Below are 23,766 nucleotides of genomic sequence, written 5' to 3'. Positions count from 1 at the left end.
TATAAAAGAAATAGCGTTGGAATATTTTATTATCAACATAGAAAGAATCCCAGCAAATATTGCATTCCACCCACACTGTTGTCGATTTGGATTTGCCATCTAAAAGCAAATATTCATTGCTTTGGCGTTACTTTCCCGTGCCCAACGATGAATAGTGCGGCCAATCCTTATTGAACCAAATCAAATTTTCAAAGCCGAAAACCCGAACCCGGAAAAAGTTAACAACTCCTGATCACCCTTGTTTCCGGTTTCTACGGGGTGGATCAATTAAACACCGCACAGTCACGGCGGATGTTCCCGTTTTTGCCAGTCTTGACCCCAACCCTGCCCAGCTTTGTCATGGCCGTGATGAAAGCCTGGTTGAATGCAGCGGAGTTGCGAGCCCATGCATTGACTGTTGGCCTGGATCGACTGTCGGTGAAGAGGACCTGATCGGACGTGAACAAGCCATGACCGGACTGGAGATTCTTGAAGTACATGTTGTCGAACTTGCGGGGGGTGTTCGGGTCCATGTTCACAGCTATCCTCGGGTCGACGTTTTTGGGGCACATGGACTGGAGCTGGGAAGCGTAGTTCTTGCTCAGGGTCGGGTCCACAGTATTGGACCGGCTGAAGTTGTGGATCCGGTTAGCGAACTTGCCGCAGTGGGAGAACCCAACGGTGTGTGCGGCTGCAAAATGGAAGTCAACTATATATGATTAGAAATTTAAGAAAATATTCTACTTCTGCCCCCGAACTTACAACTATTCTTCATTTTTGCCCCCACACAATATAATTAATGTGTGGCCATGAAAGATATGTAAATTTGTTAAATATAAAGTTCAGGTCACCAAATCTCATGTAATTATATTGCTACAATTTATAATTAAAAATTTCAGCACATGGGTTTGATTCGGGATTAGTTGTACACTTTCACGATCTCAGTTGTCTCTGTACAACTAAAATAGTTGTTTTTGAACAAAGTTCCCATCAGCAGAAAGCAACAAAAAGTCGTGAGCTGTCAAAAACCAGATCCGATCGTGGCGAATGTTGATCTAATCACCATAATTTGATTGTGCACTGTAATGTCACGGTATATATCGCACTCGAAACTTCTTGAATTCAGGAGATATCATATATATCCCTACCACATGCCCCGTTTCTCATTTTAATTTCTTCTTATTGTTGTATCGTATCACAGGTCGGCCAACTATATGTTATTGTTAATTAATGTTAACGGTACATACCTGAGAGGGCAACCATGTCAGCTTGGTTCAGACCATTTGCGGCAAACATGGCGTTGAGCTGGTTTAGGTTGAAGGAAGGCTGAGGGAGCTTCCCGTTCACGCTCGCCGCAGTTGAGCTCAGCCCATCTAATCTCCCCAGCTCGACCGGGTAAGATGGCCCCCCTGCCTGCAAAATTCGAATAAAATCTTATTAGCCTCATGTCATTTAGTAACGATTCCTTTAATACTGAAGACATCCTTAAATTTCTACAAGTAATATAATCTATGACGCGTGTATGTGTATGGGTGAATTTAGACCGACCAGGTTGATCACATCGCGGGTGGCCAGGGCGAGGATATCAGCACATGAGACCTTGTTCTGGCATTTTGGGACCGCGTCCACGGCAGCCTTGGCCTTGATCACTGTGTCAAAACCATCCCCGGCCAGTGACAGGTTATCAGGGTGGTCTTTCTCTGCCTTGTTGCTCGACGTCGATGCAATTAAGACCGAGGCATCACATCCCTGTCAGACAGCAAGTCAATCGGATTGTAGTTGTAGGGATCATATATACGATCTCAAAAAAGCCTCGATCGATCATGAATAACTATAGTTACCCTGACGAAGCAGTCGTGGAAGAAGAGACGGAGGGTGGCAGGGACAGCGACGAACGTCTGCTGGAACTTCTTCTGAACTGCATTCCTCACAATCTTCTCGACGTCAGGGCAGATGTTGGCGTAGTAGTTCTGCTTCAGCTGGGCCGAAGCCGAGTTGGCAAACAGGCACAGGCAAATCGACAGAGACCACAGGGCGACAAGACCTAACCGACCCATGTATTAGTAAACCAGAGATATACTCGAGAGATCAGCTACCGGGCACGAGGTGGTAGACTATGGAAGAGATCAATAGAGAGAACTGGGTCTATATAGGGACGGGCCGGGATGGGGCGCTCAGTGATGAGAAGCGGTCACAAGCATGGCCAGTTGTATGTGTTAGAATCTTCTTTACAAGGAGGGAAGAAGAAAAGTGAATTATTTAAAATAAAGTGATTATGATATAATTGTCCTTTGAAAGAGACATCATTTTGGGCTTTATTTTTGGCAGTGTCAATGGCCGCCTTCGTCTCAATAGTTTGTTTGCTGCAAACCATTCTTTACTTTGAATATTCTTTGAAAAAATTTAGTAGAGTTTATCGTGAAAATAAAATGTAAGTTGTCTGAACATGTTGAGAATCGAAGGGAAAAATCATCAGATACTTTAATTCCCGCGTATCAAAAAGTTTATTCTTGTACATATATATACACTCTGGTTGTTATAATTCATTTCTCGTGTGTCTGGGCTGAATATTTGCATAAAGTAATTATTCGACGGATAGCTAGTAAATTTCTTTCAGTGTTCACCAAAAAAAAAAAAAAGCTTAAATTGATAATTGGTGGGCACAAATAGGTAGCGTGCACGTTAAGTTAGTGGGGCTATTGCAAAGGAAAGTTCTGGCCATTCTGCTTGAAGTACTTCTAATGGACCAAATCCAAGATGCATAGAGAAAATTTCCTCTCTTGACAGTACTTAAAACTTTCTTTCGATTATAATAGGGGTGACCATATTCTGCAGGTGCAAGACCAATCGAGTGCTCTATACAGATCCATATATCTCAAGTACATGATAAATTGGACAATCAATATATATTTGTGCCTAATATACCTTACGATCTAGCTCGCTAACGGAAAATTATGTATATGTTTTACATTTTTTAGCTTTTGATAAAAGGGGACTTATTTTGGGCACTTGCCACCTTTAGACTTGGAAAAAAACTACAAAATTTATAGCAATTCATAGTATATTTGGTTGAGTTTTCGAATTTTTTCGTGAAATATCGTATTTCGCTCATTTTAACTTCAAGATTGTACTATTGTTTTAACTGATATTGAATTTCGCCACTCCTCAGATTAAAAGTTTCTAGATCCCTCTTGTATTTTATTATTAACTTTTAAAATAATTCTTGCAAGATGTACTTTTTCACATGCATAAAATATATAAATGCTCGATGATGGTTCGATCATTTAAACATTATACATTTTCTTCTTGGTAGAAAATTAGAACTATATATGTATATATCTGTATGCATTGTAAAGTGCCAGAGGATTCAGAACAGGCCATGGAATAACGACGTCCCCAATAATGGCTCTGATGAGTCAAAATGTGCGTTTTTGACCCCGTTTAATTTGGTAAAGATTCCTTCTCTTTCTTTCAATCAATCATAGCGTTCCAAAAAATTATTGTAGATTTGTAGGTCCTCCCAATTTTCCACGTTCCTATTACTAATTAATGTCTTTGATAATGATATGATCGTACAAGAATTTAATTTTCGAACCGTTTTTTAATATTCTCTTTTTTTCAATTATAAAATAGGTTCATGAACTTTTGCTTAATTCTTTTTGGATCATACGTTTAATATTGAGGTGGCAAAATTTTCAATGATTTACAAGCTTATAAAAGGGAAGGACTATCTGAGAAACTGGGGATCAAACATGGCTGCTAATAACCTAGTTCAGCTGCCTTTCTGTCTTTTTTTTTTGGGTAGATTTTTTTTTTGGGTAGATGGCCTTTCTATGTCTTTTTTTCATTTTAAATACAATAAAACAAATTTGTGAAAACCACTTTTAATTGCAGTTTTTCTACGGTTTTCCTGCGGGGAGATAGTGTTTTTTAAATCACGGATATGTGATTTAATGGTAAATTGAGTTCCCGTTTATAGATTTGTGTACAATGCAGGATTCTAAACTCAGTATAAGCTCATTATAAGATCAAACTGAAGGCCAAATGGGATTATTTTAGTCAATAGTTGACGATATCCATGGTATCACCAAAACATATTTATATATCATGGAATTTTTTCACTGGCAATTAAGCCTATATATAGGATTCAAATCAAGAAGGGACGAGTTCCTTGGAAGTGAATAGGAACGGAATTGATCTAAGTTAGAGAAGTGAATAATAGTAATTTCATTAAAAAATCAATAATTAAATCTGAATTTCCTCAAAAGGTCAAAATCTCAGGGAGGAGGCGACTTTTCCCTCAACCCCTGATCCATCCCTTCCTATACGTGAGGACAACCTCTCCTAATTTTAACTACTTAAATAGTTGAACTCTCCATTTCGAGGCCTTACTACATGAGGTAAGTTGGTCACATGATCCAGATAATTAAGAACTCCAAGTAATTACAATAAACATGTTTTGTTAGGTTGCACACTAATAACATGTCTTGCAGGTTGCACGCTAGCTGTACATCAGTTTTGCATATTTGAGCCGTTGCCTCTGCTAAAGAAATATTATAATTATTCAGAAAAAAATTATAATTGTATATGATGTTTAATTAATGCACTCACACTACTTTACCCTGACTTAACCATAAAAAAAAATTAAAAAGAATTACATTTGACTATTTTCTTTTTTTGTTACAAAGGACTCATGAATTTATTATAATGAAATTAAAATTTTAATAACTAATAAAGGGACACGAATAGTATCACAATGAGTATCAATTCAACTTTTACCTTTACATCCGTTTGCTATGCCCCTTCGTTACACTCTCTCCTTTTCCTTTTCCTTTTCTTTCTTTTCATATCCATCTACCTCCCTTTTCATACCAGTATAAATATATGGTCAGTGGGGTTTATTCACTTAATGCAATATCTAAATCGATAATCTAAGGACTGAAAACTAAATTGGTGGTTTGACTTATTAATTAAATAAAAGTCATTGTCAAAGGGGATATTATTTTGCACCCTTTGCAATGTATTTTTAAAGCAAGCAACTAATTGTAGTAAATAATTATGTAAGCTGACATGATTAATCGGGAGCCTTTACAAGAAGAGGAAGGGATTTTATCTATTTTCTAATTTGGTACTTCTTTGGAAGAATACTATTTGACTCATCTTAAGAAAATTTCATTTGAAATCCGGAGAGCGCGTACTTCATTATGTTTATCAACTTGGAGAAGGGTTGGTCGGTCCAGATTAGTGTTACTCTGAGTTATGGTAAATATAAGGTATGCAAGCTTCCATAAATCGTGTCTAATACATAACTAATTATATGTGACTAACTGATGCAGACATTCTAACTGGGGGATTTGGGGGAAAAATAAGTAAAGAGTAGAGTATATATTTCTTTTATTTTGCGGATAAGTACTGAAATATTTAGCTTATAATAACATATAGGCATTGAACAATATGTGAACATGGGATGTTGGCCTATTATGTACGTAATAATAATTTATAACCTAAGTTTTTGGGACAACTACTAAGCATAATTTATTTATATATAATGCATCAATCAATATATCCATTAAACGATAAAACCTACTCCCCGGATAGTGCAATACAAGAACAAGAACCCTACTCAATTATTTCCTCCTGGGTGTAACATATATATCTGGTTGGATCTCAGTGCAATCATATCCGAGTGTGTTTGCCTGCGATTATTAATATAAGAAAGCATACTCTCTTTTTTTTTGTATTACAGTCAAATATCCCTTCCGAATCAGCGCAATCATGTGTAATCTGCCTATCTGAGTGTTTTCACTCTCGACGAATGCAAAAAAGAAAAAGAAAAAGTTAATATTTTTCGTCTTGCAGGAGAAAGAGCAGAAACACAGATAAGAAAATTCTTAACACAAAGTGCACAAATAAACACAAAAGGAAAAAAGGCTAATTTTTAAAAAAAAAAATTAAAAAAAAGGAAAAAGAGGAGAAAATTGGCTTTGTTTTCCCCGTTTTCAGTTTTCTGTAAACAGGCCAACTCAAGGAGTCATGGGCCTGCTCTGGAACCTTCAATCCGCTCAATAGTAAATCCAATTGGGCTCAGCTTGCGGCCCATGTCAACCATTTATCTGTTTTTGGCAAATGGATGCTGATTGCATGCAAGCCCACATTGGTCCCTGATTTGTTCTTCTTCTACTAGAAAATATTTTTCCCAGTCGATGCGTCATTTTTGTAATCTCTGAGTATAGTCAGCCTGCATAGCCCGTCCCAGTAGTCAGGCCATTGCATCGGGAACTTCTCGAGGAAGCTGGGCCACATAGAGGAGCTCCTCATCTGTCTAGATCGACTCACTTTGACTAGATGTTCATAAATCCCCGGACCGGACTTGGATCCTAATGCTGCTGATGGTCCACTATTAAAATTAGGAAATTTCTTTGGAAGTTGGGACTCAGTGAAAGGAGTGTAGATAATTTGTTTGTCTCCTATTGAGCAAATTAGCAGAATCTACAGTCATGCGGTCACAGTTACGAAAAGTAAACAGGTGCCACTCAGTAACAGAAAAATGATTGATCATTCTCAAATTGTTTCAAAAATTCCAGAACAAGCATGAAACTTGGACCCCTTGTCCTTCGCCTTATTGTTAGATTGGTTTCAAATCGCCAGCGACGGGTTGAGGCAGCTCGGTTGCGCTATGGTACCTCAAGCTCCGAACAGGTTGCTGGCCTAGTCTTACGTCGCCAACAACTTGGATGAGGCTGAAGGTGGCAGGGATCGACCAACCAGGTCGGATCTTGTTTTGGAGGAGAGATTGTTTTCCACATGTTGCCGTTTTAATAATAAATTTAAGAATATTTCTAAGAGTGGACATTCCCAAAATAATTCCATGTTAAATGTGGGGTGGGGGGGTGGTCTCCTAGTTCTTGGCCAAGTAGTGCAATCACTCATCGTACAAGATTTCTTATCGGATATAACTTGCTTAGTTAATTCGTTCGAGTTTGGATCCTATGAGTTCCTACATGAAATATCCTTAGAGTAGAAACTTATTGCGATGGCTAAATTCTAGTTCTATATTGTTAGATAGAGTCTCATCATATGATCAAAGAGGAAAGGAAATACAAAGGAAGAAGTAGAAGAAATCCTAAGCGTAACATTTGTGGAGCCATAGCCAATAAAATTGACAGAAACAAGGTGCAAAAGGGAAAAAAAGAAAAGAGGATCCTATATTTTCTCTTGTTTTTCATCAAATCCGTATGAAAAAGTATATATGTATATATATATACATACATACTTTGAAGTTTGAATTAATTCGAAATGGATCCACGTTCTTTTTCGAGCTAAAGGGTTGCTAGAGTCCAAAAGTTATGGTGATGCTGCTACAATACCTGTACGATCCTTCAATGACGTTATCTCCCCCAATGATGTCCCCCTTTCTATTTTTTTTTTAAACTTTTTTTCTTTGGAAGTTTGATGGAATTTTTGTCGAATAAATTTGATGGGACCATCAAAAAGTCTTATTTTATGGACCATGTTTTTCATCTTCTTTTTTTTTTCCGCGGGGGCCCATATAATTTGTGGAATGTTCATGCTCAAGCATGTTAAGAGGAAAAGATGCTTTTGGCACTTGATGAAGAGGGGAAGGATTTCACCAAAAAAAAAAAAGGGATGCAAAAAGGATAATAGTCCGCCATTACAATAAAAAGAAATTATATATATATATATATATGTATGTATATGACAGCAACTAATAATTTTTGGATGAAAGATTCTTAAGTAAATTATTCACCGCTTGATCAGTTGATGATTTCTATGGTTAATTGCTTTCTATTCATGTTGTTTATGTACATGATGATATATATTTTTATTTGATTAGTAATGATATAAAATTTTAAGCGTATAGAAATCATACAATTTTTTCTCTTAAAATTGCATACCAATGTTTAGTTAATTATGCGTGAATTAATATACAGAAATTCTCTCCAAACTTTTTTTGATCTTGTTTATTAAAATTTATGCATGAATTACAACTCCATTAAACGTCTTCACCCTTTGACATGCGAGGGAGCATTTTCATGATGATTAATCAATCCAGTATTTGAAATACTCGAATTGAATCAGATGTATTACTATGTTCCGTTTTTTTTTATCAGTCTAGGTATAGGAACTACATCCAGTCCGATTACTTCGGGCATGTGATCAAATTCATCTACTTGTCTCTCTCAAGTACATGTGAAAACTATCCCATATTCACATGTAATAGATATATGATAGCCATATTTAGAAGATAGAAGCTTCAATAAATAGAAACCCTTAAATGGAAGCTCAAAATGCACAGAAAACCATATTAGTTTTTCTATTTTTCGATTTTCCTTTCTCCGTTTAATCTAGCAATCGCAATTTTTTTCCAGTTACGGTCACAAAGGATATTCTAATTTTCTTATTTGTTTCTTTTTCTTTTCATTTTGTATAAGATTCCTATTTAATTTATTGAACCAGCCAATTCGGTTAAGTTAATGTCAAACCGAACTTGACTTCTTCACGGGTGTGATCGAGCATCGTTAAGAAGATGCACAGTAAAAAATATTTGAAGTCAAAGTATGACTCATGAATTTTTAAGTAAAAAAATTTTGAACGCTTGTACAATTCAAATCTTATATATTAAAAGCTAATCACTGAAAAAAAAATTACGATAATTATTTTTTAAGTTAACCGCCGATCACTCTCCATATATTTCATTCAAGTTCTCCATACATGATATGATTTGAACTTTGGGTAACAAAACCTGCAAACGGTGCGACGTCCGTGTGACCTAATATCTAATTTCCATTAATGGATAAGGATAAATTAACTAAAATAATGGAAGAATCCGTACTTGTTTTGAGCAGTTAGTCACCTTTAGTGGCTAACTTATCTTAAAATTATTTTTTAAAACAAAGTTAGCACTTTGAACATTTAACTTGTATATAACTGTTCACATATTAATTTACGCTATTATATTCACCAAGCGGATTATATATATATATATATTTATATTTATTTATTTTGACCCAATGTGCCCGGGCTTCACCGACTAATTCTCATAGTTTCATGAACCCCCGGCAGTGCACGAAGCATGTAATCACTCCAAAGCGCCGATGGACCCAAAGAGTTTCGAATATGAAATCGGGTGGATACATGAGTTCTTTCTTAACCATTAGATCAAATCCCTTGGGAATGCGAATGTTATACTTTGATATGGCCTGGTAAGAAGATGATTCTCGCTATCAAAGAAAAATTATATACGGTGGTATCATGAGATTACGAGCCCACTACAAGATTTTCCTAGAAATGAAAACATAATATATTTTTTGTTTCAACGGGAATATTTCAAAATTAAATAGAAAATCAACCATCAATGACGAGTATGTTCGTTTTAATATCAATAATGATATCCAAGAGCACACATATAAGAAATTTTTTTTTTGAAAATTGATATCCGAGTGAGAATTAGTCTTAATCAACTAGCTAAAAACATTTTATGATTTCATCAAGTTATAAAAAAAAAAGTACTAAAGTTAAAAGCTCAAGCTATTATCGAATTTTATTTTTTGGAATGTGCTGCAAATTAAGGTGGAAGAGTTTAGGGAGTGCAACGTGTACTCCAATTATTAACCCTGATCTTCATTAGCACCTCCCATAAAATAATGCCATCAAGCATATTTTAAACCAGATTCGGTAGCTAATTAAGAAATAATCTTTCCTCCTTTTGTAGTTTAAGTTATTTTTAACGATAATCCTTCCCTAATTTAGTTAAATAATAATGAAGACAATGGCCGGAACCAATATAATCGATAAGGACAGATTGTCGCCACGCTTAATATTCCCTGTTAGACTAAAATAACATATCATCACATTGCCATTAGTATTCTTAATCTTAACTGAAGAGGGGACGAATCTAAATCTTGATCCAATGAAGTAGGAGAAATAATTAAATGGCAATACTGAATAATAATTAGGTGGCTCCAGTCCACTGTCCACCATGTCTAAGAATTAAGATATTGGGCGGCCAGTACATATGAATAGAAATTGCTAAAAATTTAATATGATGCCGTGGACGTGGAGCTCGCTGAATAAAGTATGACATGGCATCAACCACGAAGGGTATAATCAGCAAATTGCGTTGTTAGTGAATGAACTTAACTTTGCGGTAAAGATTCTGAATTTGCTAGAGGTCTCTCAGCGGTTAGGGCCAAACTAATGCTTGAGCAGGGAATATAGTTAGTCAATATAGGTTGAGAACTCATGTTTTTATCGGAAAAATCTATATATATAGATATATATGACAATAGTGATTAGTCATAACAATTAGGCTCGACCACTTGAAAATCAAATTAACTCACCTCCGAATAAAAGTTAATAATCTTAAATTTCACTAAATGGTAATGATAGTTTTTTTCTTTTTTCTTTTTGAGCCTACAGACTGAGTATTGCTAATCTCCAAAGTTTAATGAATACGTTCTTGTATTACCGATGAACTTGTGCATTCTGTTTCAGAAGGGACAGTAATTAGTGAATGTGCAGCCTATACTGTCTGTGTGTGGTGTGTACTCTACATGATGCTGTTAATTAATTAATTAATTAATGTACTTAATTATTAGATTAATAAATAAGAAAATGCTGTGCATGGTTCCTCGTAAAATTAATCAGAGGACATGCTTATCAAAATCAGCGAAAGACAGCTCCCTAGGTTGTAGCATACTGAATGTAACCAGACACGTCCTTCTTCCACCCTTCCCTCTCTTCAGCCTTCAGCTATTATATATGCATGCGAGCAAATATTATATGTCTCCAATAATTAAATCTAATAATTCTTTTTTTTTTGTTGATTATACATTTACCTTTATGATGATATCGTTTAGAGACATTCTACAATATCGCAATGCGCTTTTCAACTGCCTTCGATATTTGACATCCATGCTGGCCTTTATGAAGTTGTAATATGCGTGCGATTCCTTTTCAAGTTATCATATATTAGACAATGTTGGGGCCAGGGCAATAGATGACCTGATTTGATATAATCTTTTCATGTTTAAACTCGAGATGCACGACCTTTTGATTTAATAATGATTTTTGTCTCATGAAAGATAATCAACTAAGAACATTTTCCACTAGCACAAGTTACCAGTTTTGAGTATTTAATCGGAGCAAAACTCAATTAGAAAGATATATACTTTATAGGAAAAGAAAATTGGATCAAAGGCAAATTATATATAAAAAAAATGAATAAGAAGAAGAAATGCTCATCAAAGGCAAATTAGATAATAATAAAAAAACTCGAGGCTTGCATACATATAGTTGCATCCTGTTTAGTCTAGCAAGTGATGTCGAGCTTTTGTCCAAACATCGTGCTGTGCAGGAAAAGCTTTATTCTGGATAAATCATTAGACATAAATAATGCATTTTTCTTTTTCTTTGTTTCAAAAAAGATCAAGAAAAATACAGATTACTGATTGAGATTAAATTTTATTTAAGTATCTATTTGACTATGAATATCTGATGACGAAATACTTTTAGTGAACAGTTAAATTCTGCCGCACTGAAAATTCAATCAATTGCCGAGTCACATCCTCCACAAGAATGATCGGATGGGAGGGATCCTTATTTATGCCTTGGTGTCTCTATCTCTCACGCAACTGGAGCTCATCATTCCCGTTCCGTATTGTTGGTTCTTATTTTCAAATTGCAAGGAGAGTAGGGGTGTGTGGGGTGGGACCAAAACGACAGCGCAGGGCTCTCAGTCTTTTCAGCTGAAAAAGGGAAAACTGGAAGGGAGCTTGGACCCACAGCCCCACGGATGCTCCTCCCCTCTCCGGCAGCGCGTGCTTCGCCTGTCATCTCTCCTCTCTCTGTCTTTATCTTTCTCCCTCTGGGCTACAATTGATCACTCTAGCTCGCTTTATGTCCTTTTTAGTTTTTCCTCCTCAAAAAATGAAAAAAACATTTTTCTTTTATTCCCCCCCCCCCCCCCCCCCCCCCCCCCCCCCCCCCCCCCCCGGTTATGTGAGACGGAGCCGAGGCTCCAGAGAAGAAAAAAACAATGAAAAGAGAAAAATTACAATAAGCAAAATCGGGGCATGGACACTACTAAAAACATACCGATTATCTACAAAATGTTATTGAGGAAATTTTTGTCGATAATTTTCCCTGGAAAATTCTTTGGTAAGTCGCCGATAAGGTGCCGAAAATTTTTTCTAAGCAATTTGTCTCGGCTTACCTACAGAAAATGTCGTAGCTAAGTTACAGTGGAAATTTTCCAATGTACGTCATCGATCACTTAAAAAAAGTTAACAGTACATCGTCAAGGAAAATGTCCCCGAAACATATTATATATATATATATTTTATGAGGTAGTCGACTTTATCAAGGGAAGAAATTCCTCGATCATTATATTGATCATAATGAATTTTTTACAAAATTATAATGAAAATTTTCACTCTACGTCATCGATCACTTAAAAAAAAGTTAACAGTACATCGTCGAGGAAAATGTCCTCGAAACATATTATATATATATATATATATATTTTATGAGGTAGTCGGCTTTATCGAGGGAAGAAATTCCTCGATCATTATATTGATCATAATGAATTTTTTACAAAATTAATTGTCATAGGAAGTGATTATAGAGAGGTATAAGTAATATGGAGAATGCGATGCAAGACTCATTGTCTCATAGGAAGTTGGCCCGCGGTTGCACGGGTCATGTTTTTAATTTCTTTTTGTCGTACTAAATTATTAATGAAGCCTTTTTATTGTAATGTGTAAAATCTCTAAGAGAATATGTGTTTAGTTGATGTAATATATGCAAAGGAAGAATAATATTAACAAAATAAAGCCCAAAATTGATTAACAATAAGATAACAACCAAATGAATCATTGAAAATAATTAGAGGCAATTAAGGCAATCTTCTAAAGATCGAAACGTAATACATAAACATATTCATTGTTTTTTGTATTTGTATTTTGATGAGAACTAACGTGAGGGGTTCAACTTCGGGCACATATATGTTTTATTTGATGTAGGTAGAAGTGCTTTTAATTAATTTAATCAGTATTCATGAAATTTTGAGACGCACATTCAATTAACATAATCTATCATTTAATTAAAACACGATAAATATTACTCGTTATATTAATAAAGTGTTTAAAATAAAGTTACACATATACTAATAAATGTTTATACGATTGACCAAGGAAAACTTTATTTTAATTTTTGTGGTAAAAGTGTTAACAATTTTAAAGAATGACAATTAATTGATAAGTAATTTAATTGTTTAGTAGTTTGAAGTATAAAATAAATATATTTGCTGTGTTAATAAAAGCACAAAGAGATCATATGGCCATTGGTTGGGGGCGGGGTGCATGTGGGGACAGGTACATGGGCGGCGTCGTTCGGGTGTATGGCTGAGGACTTTCCTCGATTTTTTCCGTCAAAATTTCGTCCGTAGATCTGAAAGAGTAAATTTCAATTAGATTACCATCTTCGATTTCGTTACAAATTTGTAGGGACGGGATAGAGGGAGGCGATATCTAGAAGGTAAACATAACATGAGGGATGAGGATGAGACGAGCAGATAGGAATATAGACTTTGATTTTATTATACCCCGCATTATTTGCTTAGTTGATCAGTATTGATTTATTAAGGGTAAATTACACTAGTCGTCCAAAAAGTTTTATAAATATTATGGTACAAAAAGTTTTTTTACTATTTAATGGTACAAAATGTTTCAAAGTTGTTTCAATATAATACAAACCGTCATCTCGTTATTAACGCCGTCAAACCGTCCTTTACAAGACTGTAAATTTTGTACCATCATGTAACTTATGTAAAACATTTTATACTATTAAGTTACAACTTCAAAATATTTTGCATCATCATATAAGGTCCCACAAAAATCGATTTTGCACCATCAGCGTCGGCTTAACGGCGTCAATAGCGAGATGACGGTTTGTAATATACTGAAACAACTTTGAAACATTTTGTACCATCAAGTAGCAAAAAAACTTTTTGTACTATATTGGAATATTTGTAAAATATTTTGAACTACCAGTGTAATTTATCAATTTATTAATTGTTGGATGAAAAATCATAACAATGAAATTATGATTTTATTACTATCTAACATATTATTATTATTATTATTATTCTTTATATGATGTTTGGATCTTTCTCTCACCAATCTGTCTCTCAACAGTTCCATTTCAACAAACACAAACAACAATTGACAGTTCCCATATCCGTAACACACACAATTCTTATATATTTAATGCCCCTCTTGTGTGCATGTATCTACAGATAATGAGATTGTACTAAGTACTGTTTCCTTGTACAATTTTCCCTTAGTTGGGGTCCACTGAATTAATATTTCGTTAGTAGAAAATGAACTTTAATTTACCCTCCCTAGTTTGCTATTATTGTGAAGCTGCTCCTCATAGTTCCACTCCTATTCATTTTTCGACTATAATTCTCTAAACTTCTTCAGTATGACCCAAATTGCAGATACATGTAAGGAATAATAGATCAAAAAAGACATTGGTAGAGCGAACTTCATCTAATTAGATGCTGTTATGTCCCGGTTTTGTTCACGAAATCATTTCCCCAGTGGTTGCAATTTGGATGAAATCGAAGCAGCCCTTTGAACTTTCTGGGGCCAAGCTGAAGCAAACCCCAGCTTCCATTGAGCCCTATATGCATGAACAAGAGAGGGGTCAAATGGAAATGGATCCTATAAATCCTTTTCTTTTCCCCTTTTAAATTATTTTGGGGACTTACAATTTATTAAAAAGAAAAAAAAAACACTTATCTTCACATGGGCCAATTAAGGGGGTTGCAATTATTGGGGCCGTGTCTGCCCTATTAGTGGGTGATAAGAATCCACCATTTATGACCCATTTTGCACTATTCACTGTACAGATAATATATATGGTTTCTTTTGTTCTTGGCCTTTCCTTAAATAATGTAATATAATTATAAATAAACATGTAAATAATTAATCATATACATATAATATGGGGTTGCTCTTGTTTTTAAAAGTGTTGGAATTAAGATCCTATGCTCAGTGTCTAACTTTTGGACAGTACCAAGGGGTACCCCCAGCTCAAGTTGATATTCGGCGAGAATCTATTTGTCGGCTCGCCCGCCATGAATAGAGTAGAGAGATGCCACCAATTTTTGAATTTAGGCTGAATAACCAAAGACAAGGCTGAGGCAAGCAAATGACTAGCTAGCATGCATGCATCCTTTCGTGGTTAAATAGTCCCGATAATTCTTAGACATGACTCGAGTCCAAAATGGGTAGGCTCGGTCCTACAGTTTTGCGGCTTGGTCTTGATTTGGGCACTTCCGAGAATTTATTGGTTCAAAACTTAGGACCGACCAGGAATGTACTAATGGAGTCGATAGATTTCAATTTGTCGATCCTAATCTCTAGGTTATTCCCTCCCTAACCGAGAGAAAAGTCCAAACGAATACCTCGATGAGGTTCGAGTTTTCTAGTTCCGGATCAGTCATTGGCTTGTTAGAACAGACACATAGATATATTAGACATGTACAAATAGAATATACGGGCAAGGAATATAATAGGCAATAAAAAGACAACTGTTGCCTAGGGGCATAATAAAATTTTCAGGGTGTTGCATCTCGTCAGACTTTGTTATCTTTGATGATTGCTGTCTTGAGCAAAATGCAAGAATGGCTCTGGATCCCCAACAGCTATTCGTATCATTAAAATATTCGACATAGAATATATTTTTAAAAATCTTCATTTCATTATGTTCCTTTCACACGCAAATCCAATCAAACTTTCAATTGCCACGGAGAGCCCAGGTTTAACTGCAAGAGAGTCGGCTCTTCTCCTTGTGATTATTGGGTGCGTAAACCTGTCTCTCCCATAAACCGAATCTATCTCTCTTCTGGGTCTCAGTCGATGGACCGCCCCGGGTGCTTCGAGCTCCATTTACAACCCATGGAAGGAAAAAAATAAAAAGTTGAAATGAATTAATGATTATTGTACTATAATAATATTAAAGGATAAATAATTTATAAATCTGCTGGCTTCTCCTCACAAAGCATGAATGAGATTGGGGGGAAAGGGCACTGGGATATGTTTGGCATGCTCTGACAATGGAACTGCTCAAACACCAAAACAGAGCAGACACTGCTTCGGTTTTTGTGTGTGTTTGAGAGTGAGAGAGAAAGAATCTTAAATTCTTCTGCAGTTTTATTTTATTGTATTTGTCTGTCATCAGTTTTATGTAAGAGAGCCAGAGGGGGAAGCCTTAGCCTTCCCTTTTTTAAGAGAGTGGGAGAAGGGTCATGGAAGCTTAAAGGGATCCTTCCTTCATCTTTTTCATTGCATCTGTTTCATCGTCATCGTCGTCATCATCATCAGATCAGAGCAGCAGAAGAATAAGCAGAAGATCTTCTCACACCCATCGTCATCAGTCAACTGAATCTCCATACAGCACAGCACAGGTCTCTTTACTTCCCGGCCCCCACTCTTTGTTTTGTTCATCTTCCGCTTGGTTCCTTCTGTTTGTAATCTCATTGAGTGCTTCCAATTAGGACCATATCTAAAAGGCAAAAGGTCGATGATACTTTGGAAAATCTTCCATAATTGGCAGTTATCGCCGCTGTATATAGCCCGTCCTTCACCGATCTATTTAGACGTCCGAATAACTTATCTGTTTCGATAAATGATCGTGTTTGCTTCTTTTATTGCATAGTCTTGATAAACTTTTCCTTTCTCTTTTAAGGGTTTACGTAGTACAGTAAGGAACACAAATTCTGTAGTCGAAGTGATTATTCGTGACGAGGATCACCAGAGCTGTTACTTTAAGACATTGATCTGATAATCAATATTGTTTTCTGTGTTGATTAGGTACTTCATGTGTAGTAAAATAATGGTCACTTGAAGTTCCATATAAATTAAATGAATTCTTAGAAAGGAAAACAGTTTCCGAGAAATTCGAGATATCGAGTCACATATAAATTGTCATCGGGTCCTGTATACGTGATAAAAGGGTACGAAATGATATTAGGATATGATAGTGTTGGGGATGAATGATAGCTTCTCATGTTGGAAGATATTTATTAGGAAATATTGGTAATATTGTGGTTCAAAATGGCTTATAAAAGTAAGTAAATAAATAATGGGGAAAAAAAAAGAAAGATAAAAGGACAAAATTATCCTAGAAACAGTTGAAGACTGTTAACATCCATAGATGCCTCCATAGTGCATTCAAAGAGCCCCAACAAAAGCTTTGGCTTTCTCATCACCCTTCTCCACCTTCCTTTCTATGTGGGCAACTAAGGGATCGATCAACAACACATAACATCAAAGCCTAGCCTTTTTTCGGTTGTTCATTCGTTTCCAGTCTCCGCTTTCTCAACAGATACAATTCAGAAAGGGAGAAAGAGGACGTTTCGCGGCTGGTGGGAGCTTGGAGGATTCTGATTATTGGATTTACGGTGGGAGAAGTTGATCGGGGCTTCGGATGGAGAAGCTTATACGGCCATACGACAAGGAATGCATGAAGATGGCAATGTTAAAGCATGAAGAAACATTCAAAGAGCAGGTGCACACACTCTCTCCCCTCCCCCCATCTCTCTCTCTCCATCTTGTTAGGAATCCGCGTTCGAGACGGATCAGGAAAATCACATACTATTGTCCACGACAATCAACTGTTTTGGTGACAAACTCAGTTTCTCGTAAACAATTGTACGGATAACGGATCAAATCTTGAAAGATGACTGCACTTTCTGATGTTCGATAATTATATGGTGATTAATTATTCATGGTTTCCCAGGTACACGAGCTGCACCGGCTATACCGGATCCAGAAATTATTGATGAAAACGATTGGAAGTGGTGTCCCAAATGGGGGCAGTCCCTTTAATTTAGCAGGCCAGATTGATAGAACAGATTGCAAACCACGGGAAGGAGTCGACCTTGAGAGGCCTGCCAGAGATTCAAATGCCATGTCGGAGGGCATCAGTGCCTTAGACACCATAGAAGAGAGCCAAATCGAGCTCACCCTGGGGCCCTCGAGTTACCACACGAGCACATCGAGATCAAAGAAGGCTGACACGCAGTTAACTTCGAGCAGCTTCTCTTCTTCTTCCACCGGGTCGAGTGGCAACATAATTAACAGCAAGCCCAGCAGGCTCAGGGCCGGTGCCGGTGTTGAGGAAGAGCAACTGCTCAAGAGTGAGAGACTAAACCACCAACCTTGGATCTTCCAAGCCTTAAGCCTGAATTCTACTTGAAGAACATCCTTCCACTTAAGTCGGTGCGAACAATTAGAGAAATTTTAGCCCAGTTCTTATCGACTTACGGGAGTCTCGACTAATCATTTGAAGTGTGAATCTTTTCCCTTCTTTTTATTTCCTTCTCCTTGCTAGTGTGTTAGAAGGAATCTTGTGCAAAGATAATGAACTTTTTATTTATTTTCTACTTAATTTTTAAATTTGGCTTGCAATTTGCCAATTAACAGTCCAAGAGATGATCTAATCAATGTCAATTTCATCGGCCGGACATGGATGGAAACATCACTTTCGGTGGTTGCAAGAACTGCGGAAAATGTCTCGTTTTGGTTTTAGCAGATAAAAGAAGTTCACCTCATGCCCGCCCACCCTCCATATAATATCTTCATCATGTGGTCCCATCGCATAGGACTGGTTCTAGATATTATCTTCGGTCGATTAGTCAACATGCGGCTACATAAAATTCTCAAAATCCATACAAGCCATGTACCGATGATTGGCTGTATAGTTTGCATCATCGGTTAACTAGCGTCTAGATATGACATGGTTCGTAATCTCATACCATACTATATAACAGAAAGTGACAGCAGAGTTGTCTAGACCGACAGAATTCCTTTTCTCCTTTGTCGGACATAGACGAAGATAATTTCAGCAACTTGGGATTTCCGAAGAATCATCGAGATGTAAGATCCGGCGATGCTGATCGAATATACGGTACTAGGATCGAATATAAGATAATTTCAGCAACTTGGGATTTCCGAAGAATCATCGAGATGTAAGATCCGGCGATGCTGATCGAATATACGGTACTAGGATTGAACTTTGATAAAGAAATTTCATTAGCATGTTATTGAGCCTTTACATAGTAAATTTACTTGCATGATTGCATCTCTTTCTAGAAATCTTTCCCTTTGGGGCAGGAAAATGTTTTCCACATCTATCAGTGTTTGGTATTGTGAAGTAACAAAAAACCTTTCGTTGGTCAACAACTAACACGCTCAGATTTCAGAGAACGGTTCCCCGTTTTCGATGTGAAAAATGTGTACCATATGTAACACTTAGGAACAGATATTCTCCGCGTGTATGAAGATGGCTTTCGTGTAGCAAAGGGACCTGGAAGATTGATCTTTTTTCACTTGTCTGCCACTAGTTGAGCATCTGATTCCTTTTATTGTGACCAATCTTATCTAGGAACTGGGACAGTTTGCCAAGGAGCCTGTTGTATATCGTTAACCGACTTTTACGTAAAGTGACCCTGTCTTGGATTGATTCTAACTTTTCAGAATGGACATTACTAGAAAAGAGAACATCAGTATACTGTTTGGGAGCAGATCGCCCACAAAACTGTGGCTATACGGGCATTATATGGAAGACACCAGCAAGACCTGTTAAGCATGAGATATCGAAGTTGGGCGGAATTTGCAGAAAATAAGGAACTAGGTCAGACAACATGCAACGGAAAACTGCCTGGAATCTGGGGGGGCATCATGCCATTTAATGGCCTGTGCTCATGCTCTCTGGTTTTTCCTGATTCTATAGGAAAACAGACATTTCAGCAGGGGATCATAGTTCTGTTAGTTCAGAATTCCGAATTGCATACTCCATCAGAATTCATTCAAAAGCTTTGTTCTTGAAGAGCAGAAGCTTGGAATGTGCTTGTCGAGTGCGGTGTTTCCTGGAACAATTCTCCAAGCTGCTCTTTCTAATCTTTCGAACGCCTTTTCTGTTACCGGGAAACCAGTTGCCGTGTATGTTGATAATCCCAGAAACAGCTTAAATTGATGCCATGTTTGGATAAAGACAAGGATGTGGAACTTAATTCGATGTTTTTAACATCAGATTGCATTCTTTTTCTCATCTCGATGACAGTATTGGATCAAATGCTTACAATTTATCAACCTCAGAACAAGAATATTTCAGTAGCACAACTAATTTCCAAACCAAAACGTGAAAAAAAAAAAAAGGAAAAGTAAAGAGAAGGAAGGAGATTAGTAACGAACTGCATCACCGAAATCCTCCTTTTGCAAGCCTTATAAAACCAATAATCTTGACACTAGCAAGCCTTCACAAAAGGATCATAGATACATGCATACATACATTTTAATACAAGCACTAAAAGCAGCTCGTACGGAATTTTTGTCAAGATATCGAATGCCGTCGATCTTTGGGCGGCTTTGTCCTTCCCCTCCCACTGGCAGGGGAGATCCCATCCGCCCGAACAAATGGGTAGAGCCTCCCCAGCTTCTTTGAAACTGAATTCATGAAGGACTTCCGAGGCAGCGGAGGCAGCGGAGGCTTATCAGCTGATGGGGACGAGCTTTGCATCGGGCTACCAATGTTAGACTTGAGGGTTGATCTCTCGATCTCTCTCAACCTCATCTTCATCTTCACGAGCTCGATCTTGAGGTCCTCATTTTCCCTCTTGAGACTCGAGAGCTCGTCCGAGGCCGGATGGGTGTCAGTGGGATACACGCTTGGTTTAGAGGGAATAGGCGGGGTTTCTGTGCCATTCATAGCTTCTCTGAGGCGTTGCTGCTCGTAGTAGAGGACTTGAACAACAGTTTGCACTGGGAGGCGGTCATTCTGGGCGGCATGGGCACACGCTTCCCTGGATAGCTTCTGGCAGTCCATCAAGCTGCAAACTTTCTTCCTCTCCATATCACTTAGAACAGGATGAGCCTATGGAAACATAGAAACACGCCAGATTACGTCTCATCAACCTTGAGTGCATTGTCCTAGCTATACTCATTAAAAGAGCTCGACACTAGCTTGAAAAGGTCAAGCTGAGCCTATTCATCGAGGAGAATCCTATTAACTCTTTAGTAGTTTTCTGAACTTTCTTAAAAACTGCAGGTCCATTGTCAAAGTTCGTGCTGGTTGATGATGGATAAATGGAGTCCTCAATCTATAAAATGATTTAAAATGTTGACAAGTTAAGAGGAGAAGAAATGCCTATAGAGGAGGGTACAGTATTACCTTGAGGTAGATGTCTATGGCTCGGTACATCCCATCCTCGGTGACTCGAGCCTGTTCAGGGACAAGCTCGGCAAGTTGAATGAACTTTGCAACCGTCAAGTTCCGATCAGAAGCTATCTCGGCGAGGTAGTTCTCCATTAACTTCCCAACCCGCTCCATATCATTCAGAGTAGTACTAGGAGATACAAACTCATCATCCGCATTGAATCCTAAGCGGGGCCCCTCCATATCGTGAGCGAGGTAATTCATCATGATCCTCTGCACAGTGTCCACATCGAACAGCGTGTCCCCAGTGAAGGAATAGGATGGTATCAAGAGATCGTCCAGGACGGTCTGTCCCAGTTGCAAGGCCATCCTCTTTTCTAAGTCTAGCCGACAAGCAACTGTTGTCTCGAGATATATTGCAGCTCTGAGCAGCATTGAGAGGAAGCTGACCGACAACGCGTTCTTCTCCCTTGGTAGGAGGCTTACAATCGTCTCGAGCACTACCCGCTTCTCGTGCTCCTGCTCTGGCTCGATCTTCTTCCGCCCCTTTCCGAATACATCCTGCTTTTCAAAAATTAAGAATGACATCCATCACCCCTTCAAAGACAGTTTTCTGTGATATCTGAAAGCAATTTTAGACTACGATTCTTTGAACATATTCAAAGACATGTTTCTAATGTTATCGCAAAATTCTACATGTGTTCGAAAACCAAATCGATGATCAAAACAACTCGAGTTTAATTTCGACCCACCAATCCCCTCAGAGACTTCTGTGCATAGAGCATCAGGATTGGACCGAGTGCATATTGCTTAAACCCTCGGGACATCATTGCTGTCAGCACTCTGTGGAAGAGATCGATCCTTAGAACTGTCAGATCCTCGGCCCACCACTCCACAATCGTCTTCGATTGAGACATTACCATCACGTTCGAGCCACCCATCTCGGCCGCCCTCCCTGGCCCAGAGAGCTCGCTTTCCTTGCAAGCCAGGAAAGCAATCGCATCGATGCACCGACTTACCAACTTAACCTTCTCTGCCACTGGGACTAAGGTCTCTGTCCTGTGCAGTACTGAGATCGCACCTGGGAGGCTCTTCAGCGCTACCTCGTTAAGATAGGCCTCGGTCCTCCCCACGAGATTGCCGACAGCGTAGTCCTCGGTCATCTCTAAGTACTCCGCCACGCACCGGAGCATCGCGATATTCTCGGTGCTGATCTCAAAGTTTATTCCATAACAAAACTTCGCCGCAAGCTCAAACGCCTCTGCTCCTCCAGGGATATCAGGGAGGTCAACCTGAGAAAGATCTGCTTCATTCGATTCTGACACGAGTTTCCTTATGCAGCCGCATTTTGAGACCAGAGGAAACTGCATCAACATGAAAATATATTAAGAACCTGATGGAATTGTGCGTTTCTGTGCAGACAAAATAACATGGGATGCTAGGAAATAAAGGGCAAGCAATTACTGGCACAGATTAGACAAGTATAGGCAACTAATAAAGGATGACAAACAGCAACTACGACACGACAAGACGAACTGCCAGCCCTTCTTAATCTTAATGATTTCTTTTCTGGGAAAAAAGCGACATCATATATAGACTTCCTGGAACGTTTATTCAGTATGACTGAGCATAAAGTGAGAAAAAAAGACTCCATGAGCAGCATTCTGTTTAAATAGAACGGAAACATGTAGGAATATGATCGGAACATATAGAAAGGTCTGGTCGGTAACAAGATTCCTTTTCGTCTCGTTCGATCCCACTGTACCAAACTGATTGCCAATTCCTTCTACCTTGTGCAGGGCAAAGGAAGTTCCTCCAGCTTGAACCGTGATGTCACTGGGGATCTCCTGGGAGAATATCCTGCGAAAAAAACACGACAAAACCCATCCTCGGTGACTCATCGATTCGGGAGTATAAGTAAACAAACAGAAGAGATGGAAGCAGAGCAGTAACCATTCACTTGTCCTCTTCATGGCAGTTGAGAGAAGCTCCTTCTTAGAAGACATGCTCGAGCTGCTGCTGCTGCTGCTGCTGCTTCCGCTTCGAGGACTGGCTCCAATGGAGGCTTCTAAACTGAACCCCTACCATCATCAGCTGATCATCACTCTGCTTTTGAAGTAAGTAGCAAGGCCAAACCTTGAACAGTAGCAGTCACAGAGCACCTGCTCAGAATGTCCCGGGGCTTACGTACTTCCCGACCACTAACCGTGACTTCACTTTAGGATGTGATAATTGCAGAAAAAGGAAAAGCTATAATGCCCCCCCAAATTTCTTCTGCCCATTTCAGCCTAGGTAACAATCATGCATCCACTGAAATACCCATTTTGGGGCTGGTCTTCATGGGGGCATGATATCTTCCCTGCCCCATTTTAGAAGGCGTTTCCGTAATTATCCGGTGGTGGGAGGGGCGTTACAGGGAATTCGGTGTTACTTGGTGTGTGGTCTGAGCTGGGAGAGAGAGAGAGCTCCGGCGGGGCCCGGGGACATAGGAATGAACAGGAAGATGAGATGGAGGGAGTGCTGTTAGGTCAGGGAAGGAAT

General features: G+C 38.3%; 3 protein-coding genes across 4 annotated transcripts; 1 reads left to right on the top strand and 2 right to left on the bottom strand.

Moving 5' to 3' along the window:
- On the bottom strand, positions 1–2,194 carry LOC116208811 (peroxidase 51-like). The gene is made up of 4 exons (XM_031542371.1): positions 1,821–2,194; positions 1,528–1,728; positions 1,227–1,392; positions 1–670 (listed from the first exon to the last, which is right to left on the bottom strand). Exons 1-4 carry the CDS (start codon positions 2,034–2,036, stop codon positions 264–266), a joined length of 990 nt encoding a protein of 329 aa, XP_031398231.1. The 5' UTR covers positions 2,037–2,194; the 3' UTR covers positions 1–263.
- Positions 2,195–16,064: 13,870 nt separating this feature from the next.
- LOC116209637 lies at positions 16,065–18,529 on the top strand. 2 transcript variants are annotated; one of them, XM_031543338.1, is made up of 3 exons: positions 16,065–16,474; positions 17,395–17,577; positions 17,809–18,529. In XM_031543338.1, the coding sequence occupies exons 2-3, from the start codon at positions 17,497–17,499 to the stop codon at positions 18,265–18,267; spliced, it is 540 nt and encodes a 179-aa protein (XP_031399198.1). In that variant the 5' UTR covers positions 16,065–16,474; positions 17,395–17,496; the 3' UTR covers positions 18,268–18,529. The 2 variants fall into 2 exon arrangements, with proteins under 2 accessions (XP_031399198.1, XP_031399199.1); XM_031543339.1 differs by having other exon boundaries at positions 17,377–17,577.
- Positions 18,530–20,250: 1,721 nt separating this feature from the next.
- On the bottom strand, positions 20,251–23,498 carry LOC116208742 (BTB/POZ domain-containing protein SR1IP1). Its single transcript, XM_031542292.1, has 5 exons — positions 23,179–23,498; positions 23,016–23,085; positions 21,978–22,589; positions 21,241–21,786; positions 20,251–20,943 (listed from the first exon to the last, which is right to left on the bottom strand). Exons 1-5 carry the CDS (start codon positions 23,229–23,231, stop codon positions 20,404–20,406), a joined length of 1,821 nt encoding a protein of 606 aa, XP_031398152.1. The 5' UTR covers positions 23,232–23,498; the 3' UTR covers positions 20,251–20,403.
- Positions 23,499–23,766: the final 268 nt, after the last annotated feature.

This window comes from Punica granatum, chromosome 5 (genome assembly GCF_007655135.1).
Source record: "Punica granatum isolate Tunisia-2019 chromosome 5, ASM765513v2, whole genome shotgun sequence".
In the NCBI taxonomy this organism is placed as follows: Eukaryota; Viridiplantae; Streptophyta; class Magnoliopsida; order Myrtales; family Lythraceae; genus Punica; species Punica granatum.
Note: the sequence above shows the minus strand (reverse complement) of the source record. Positions and strands in the feature narration are given on the sequence as shown.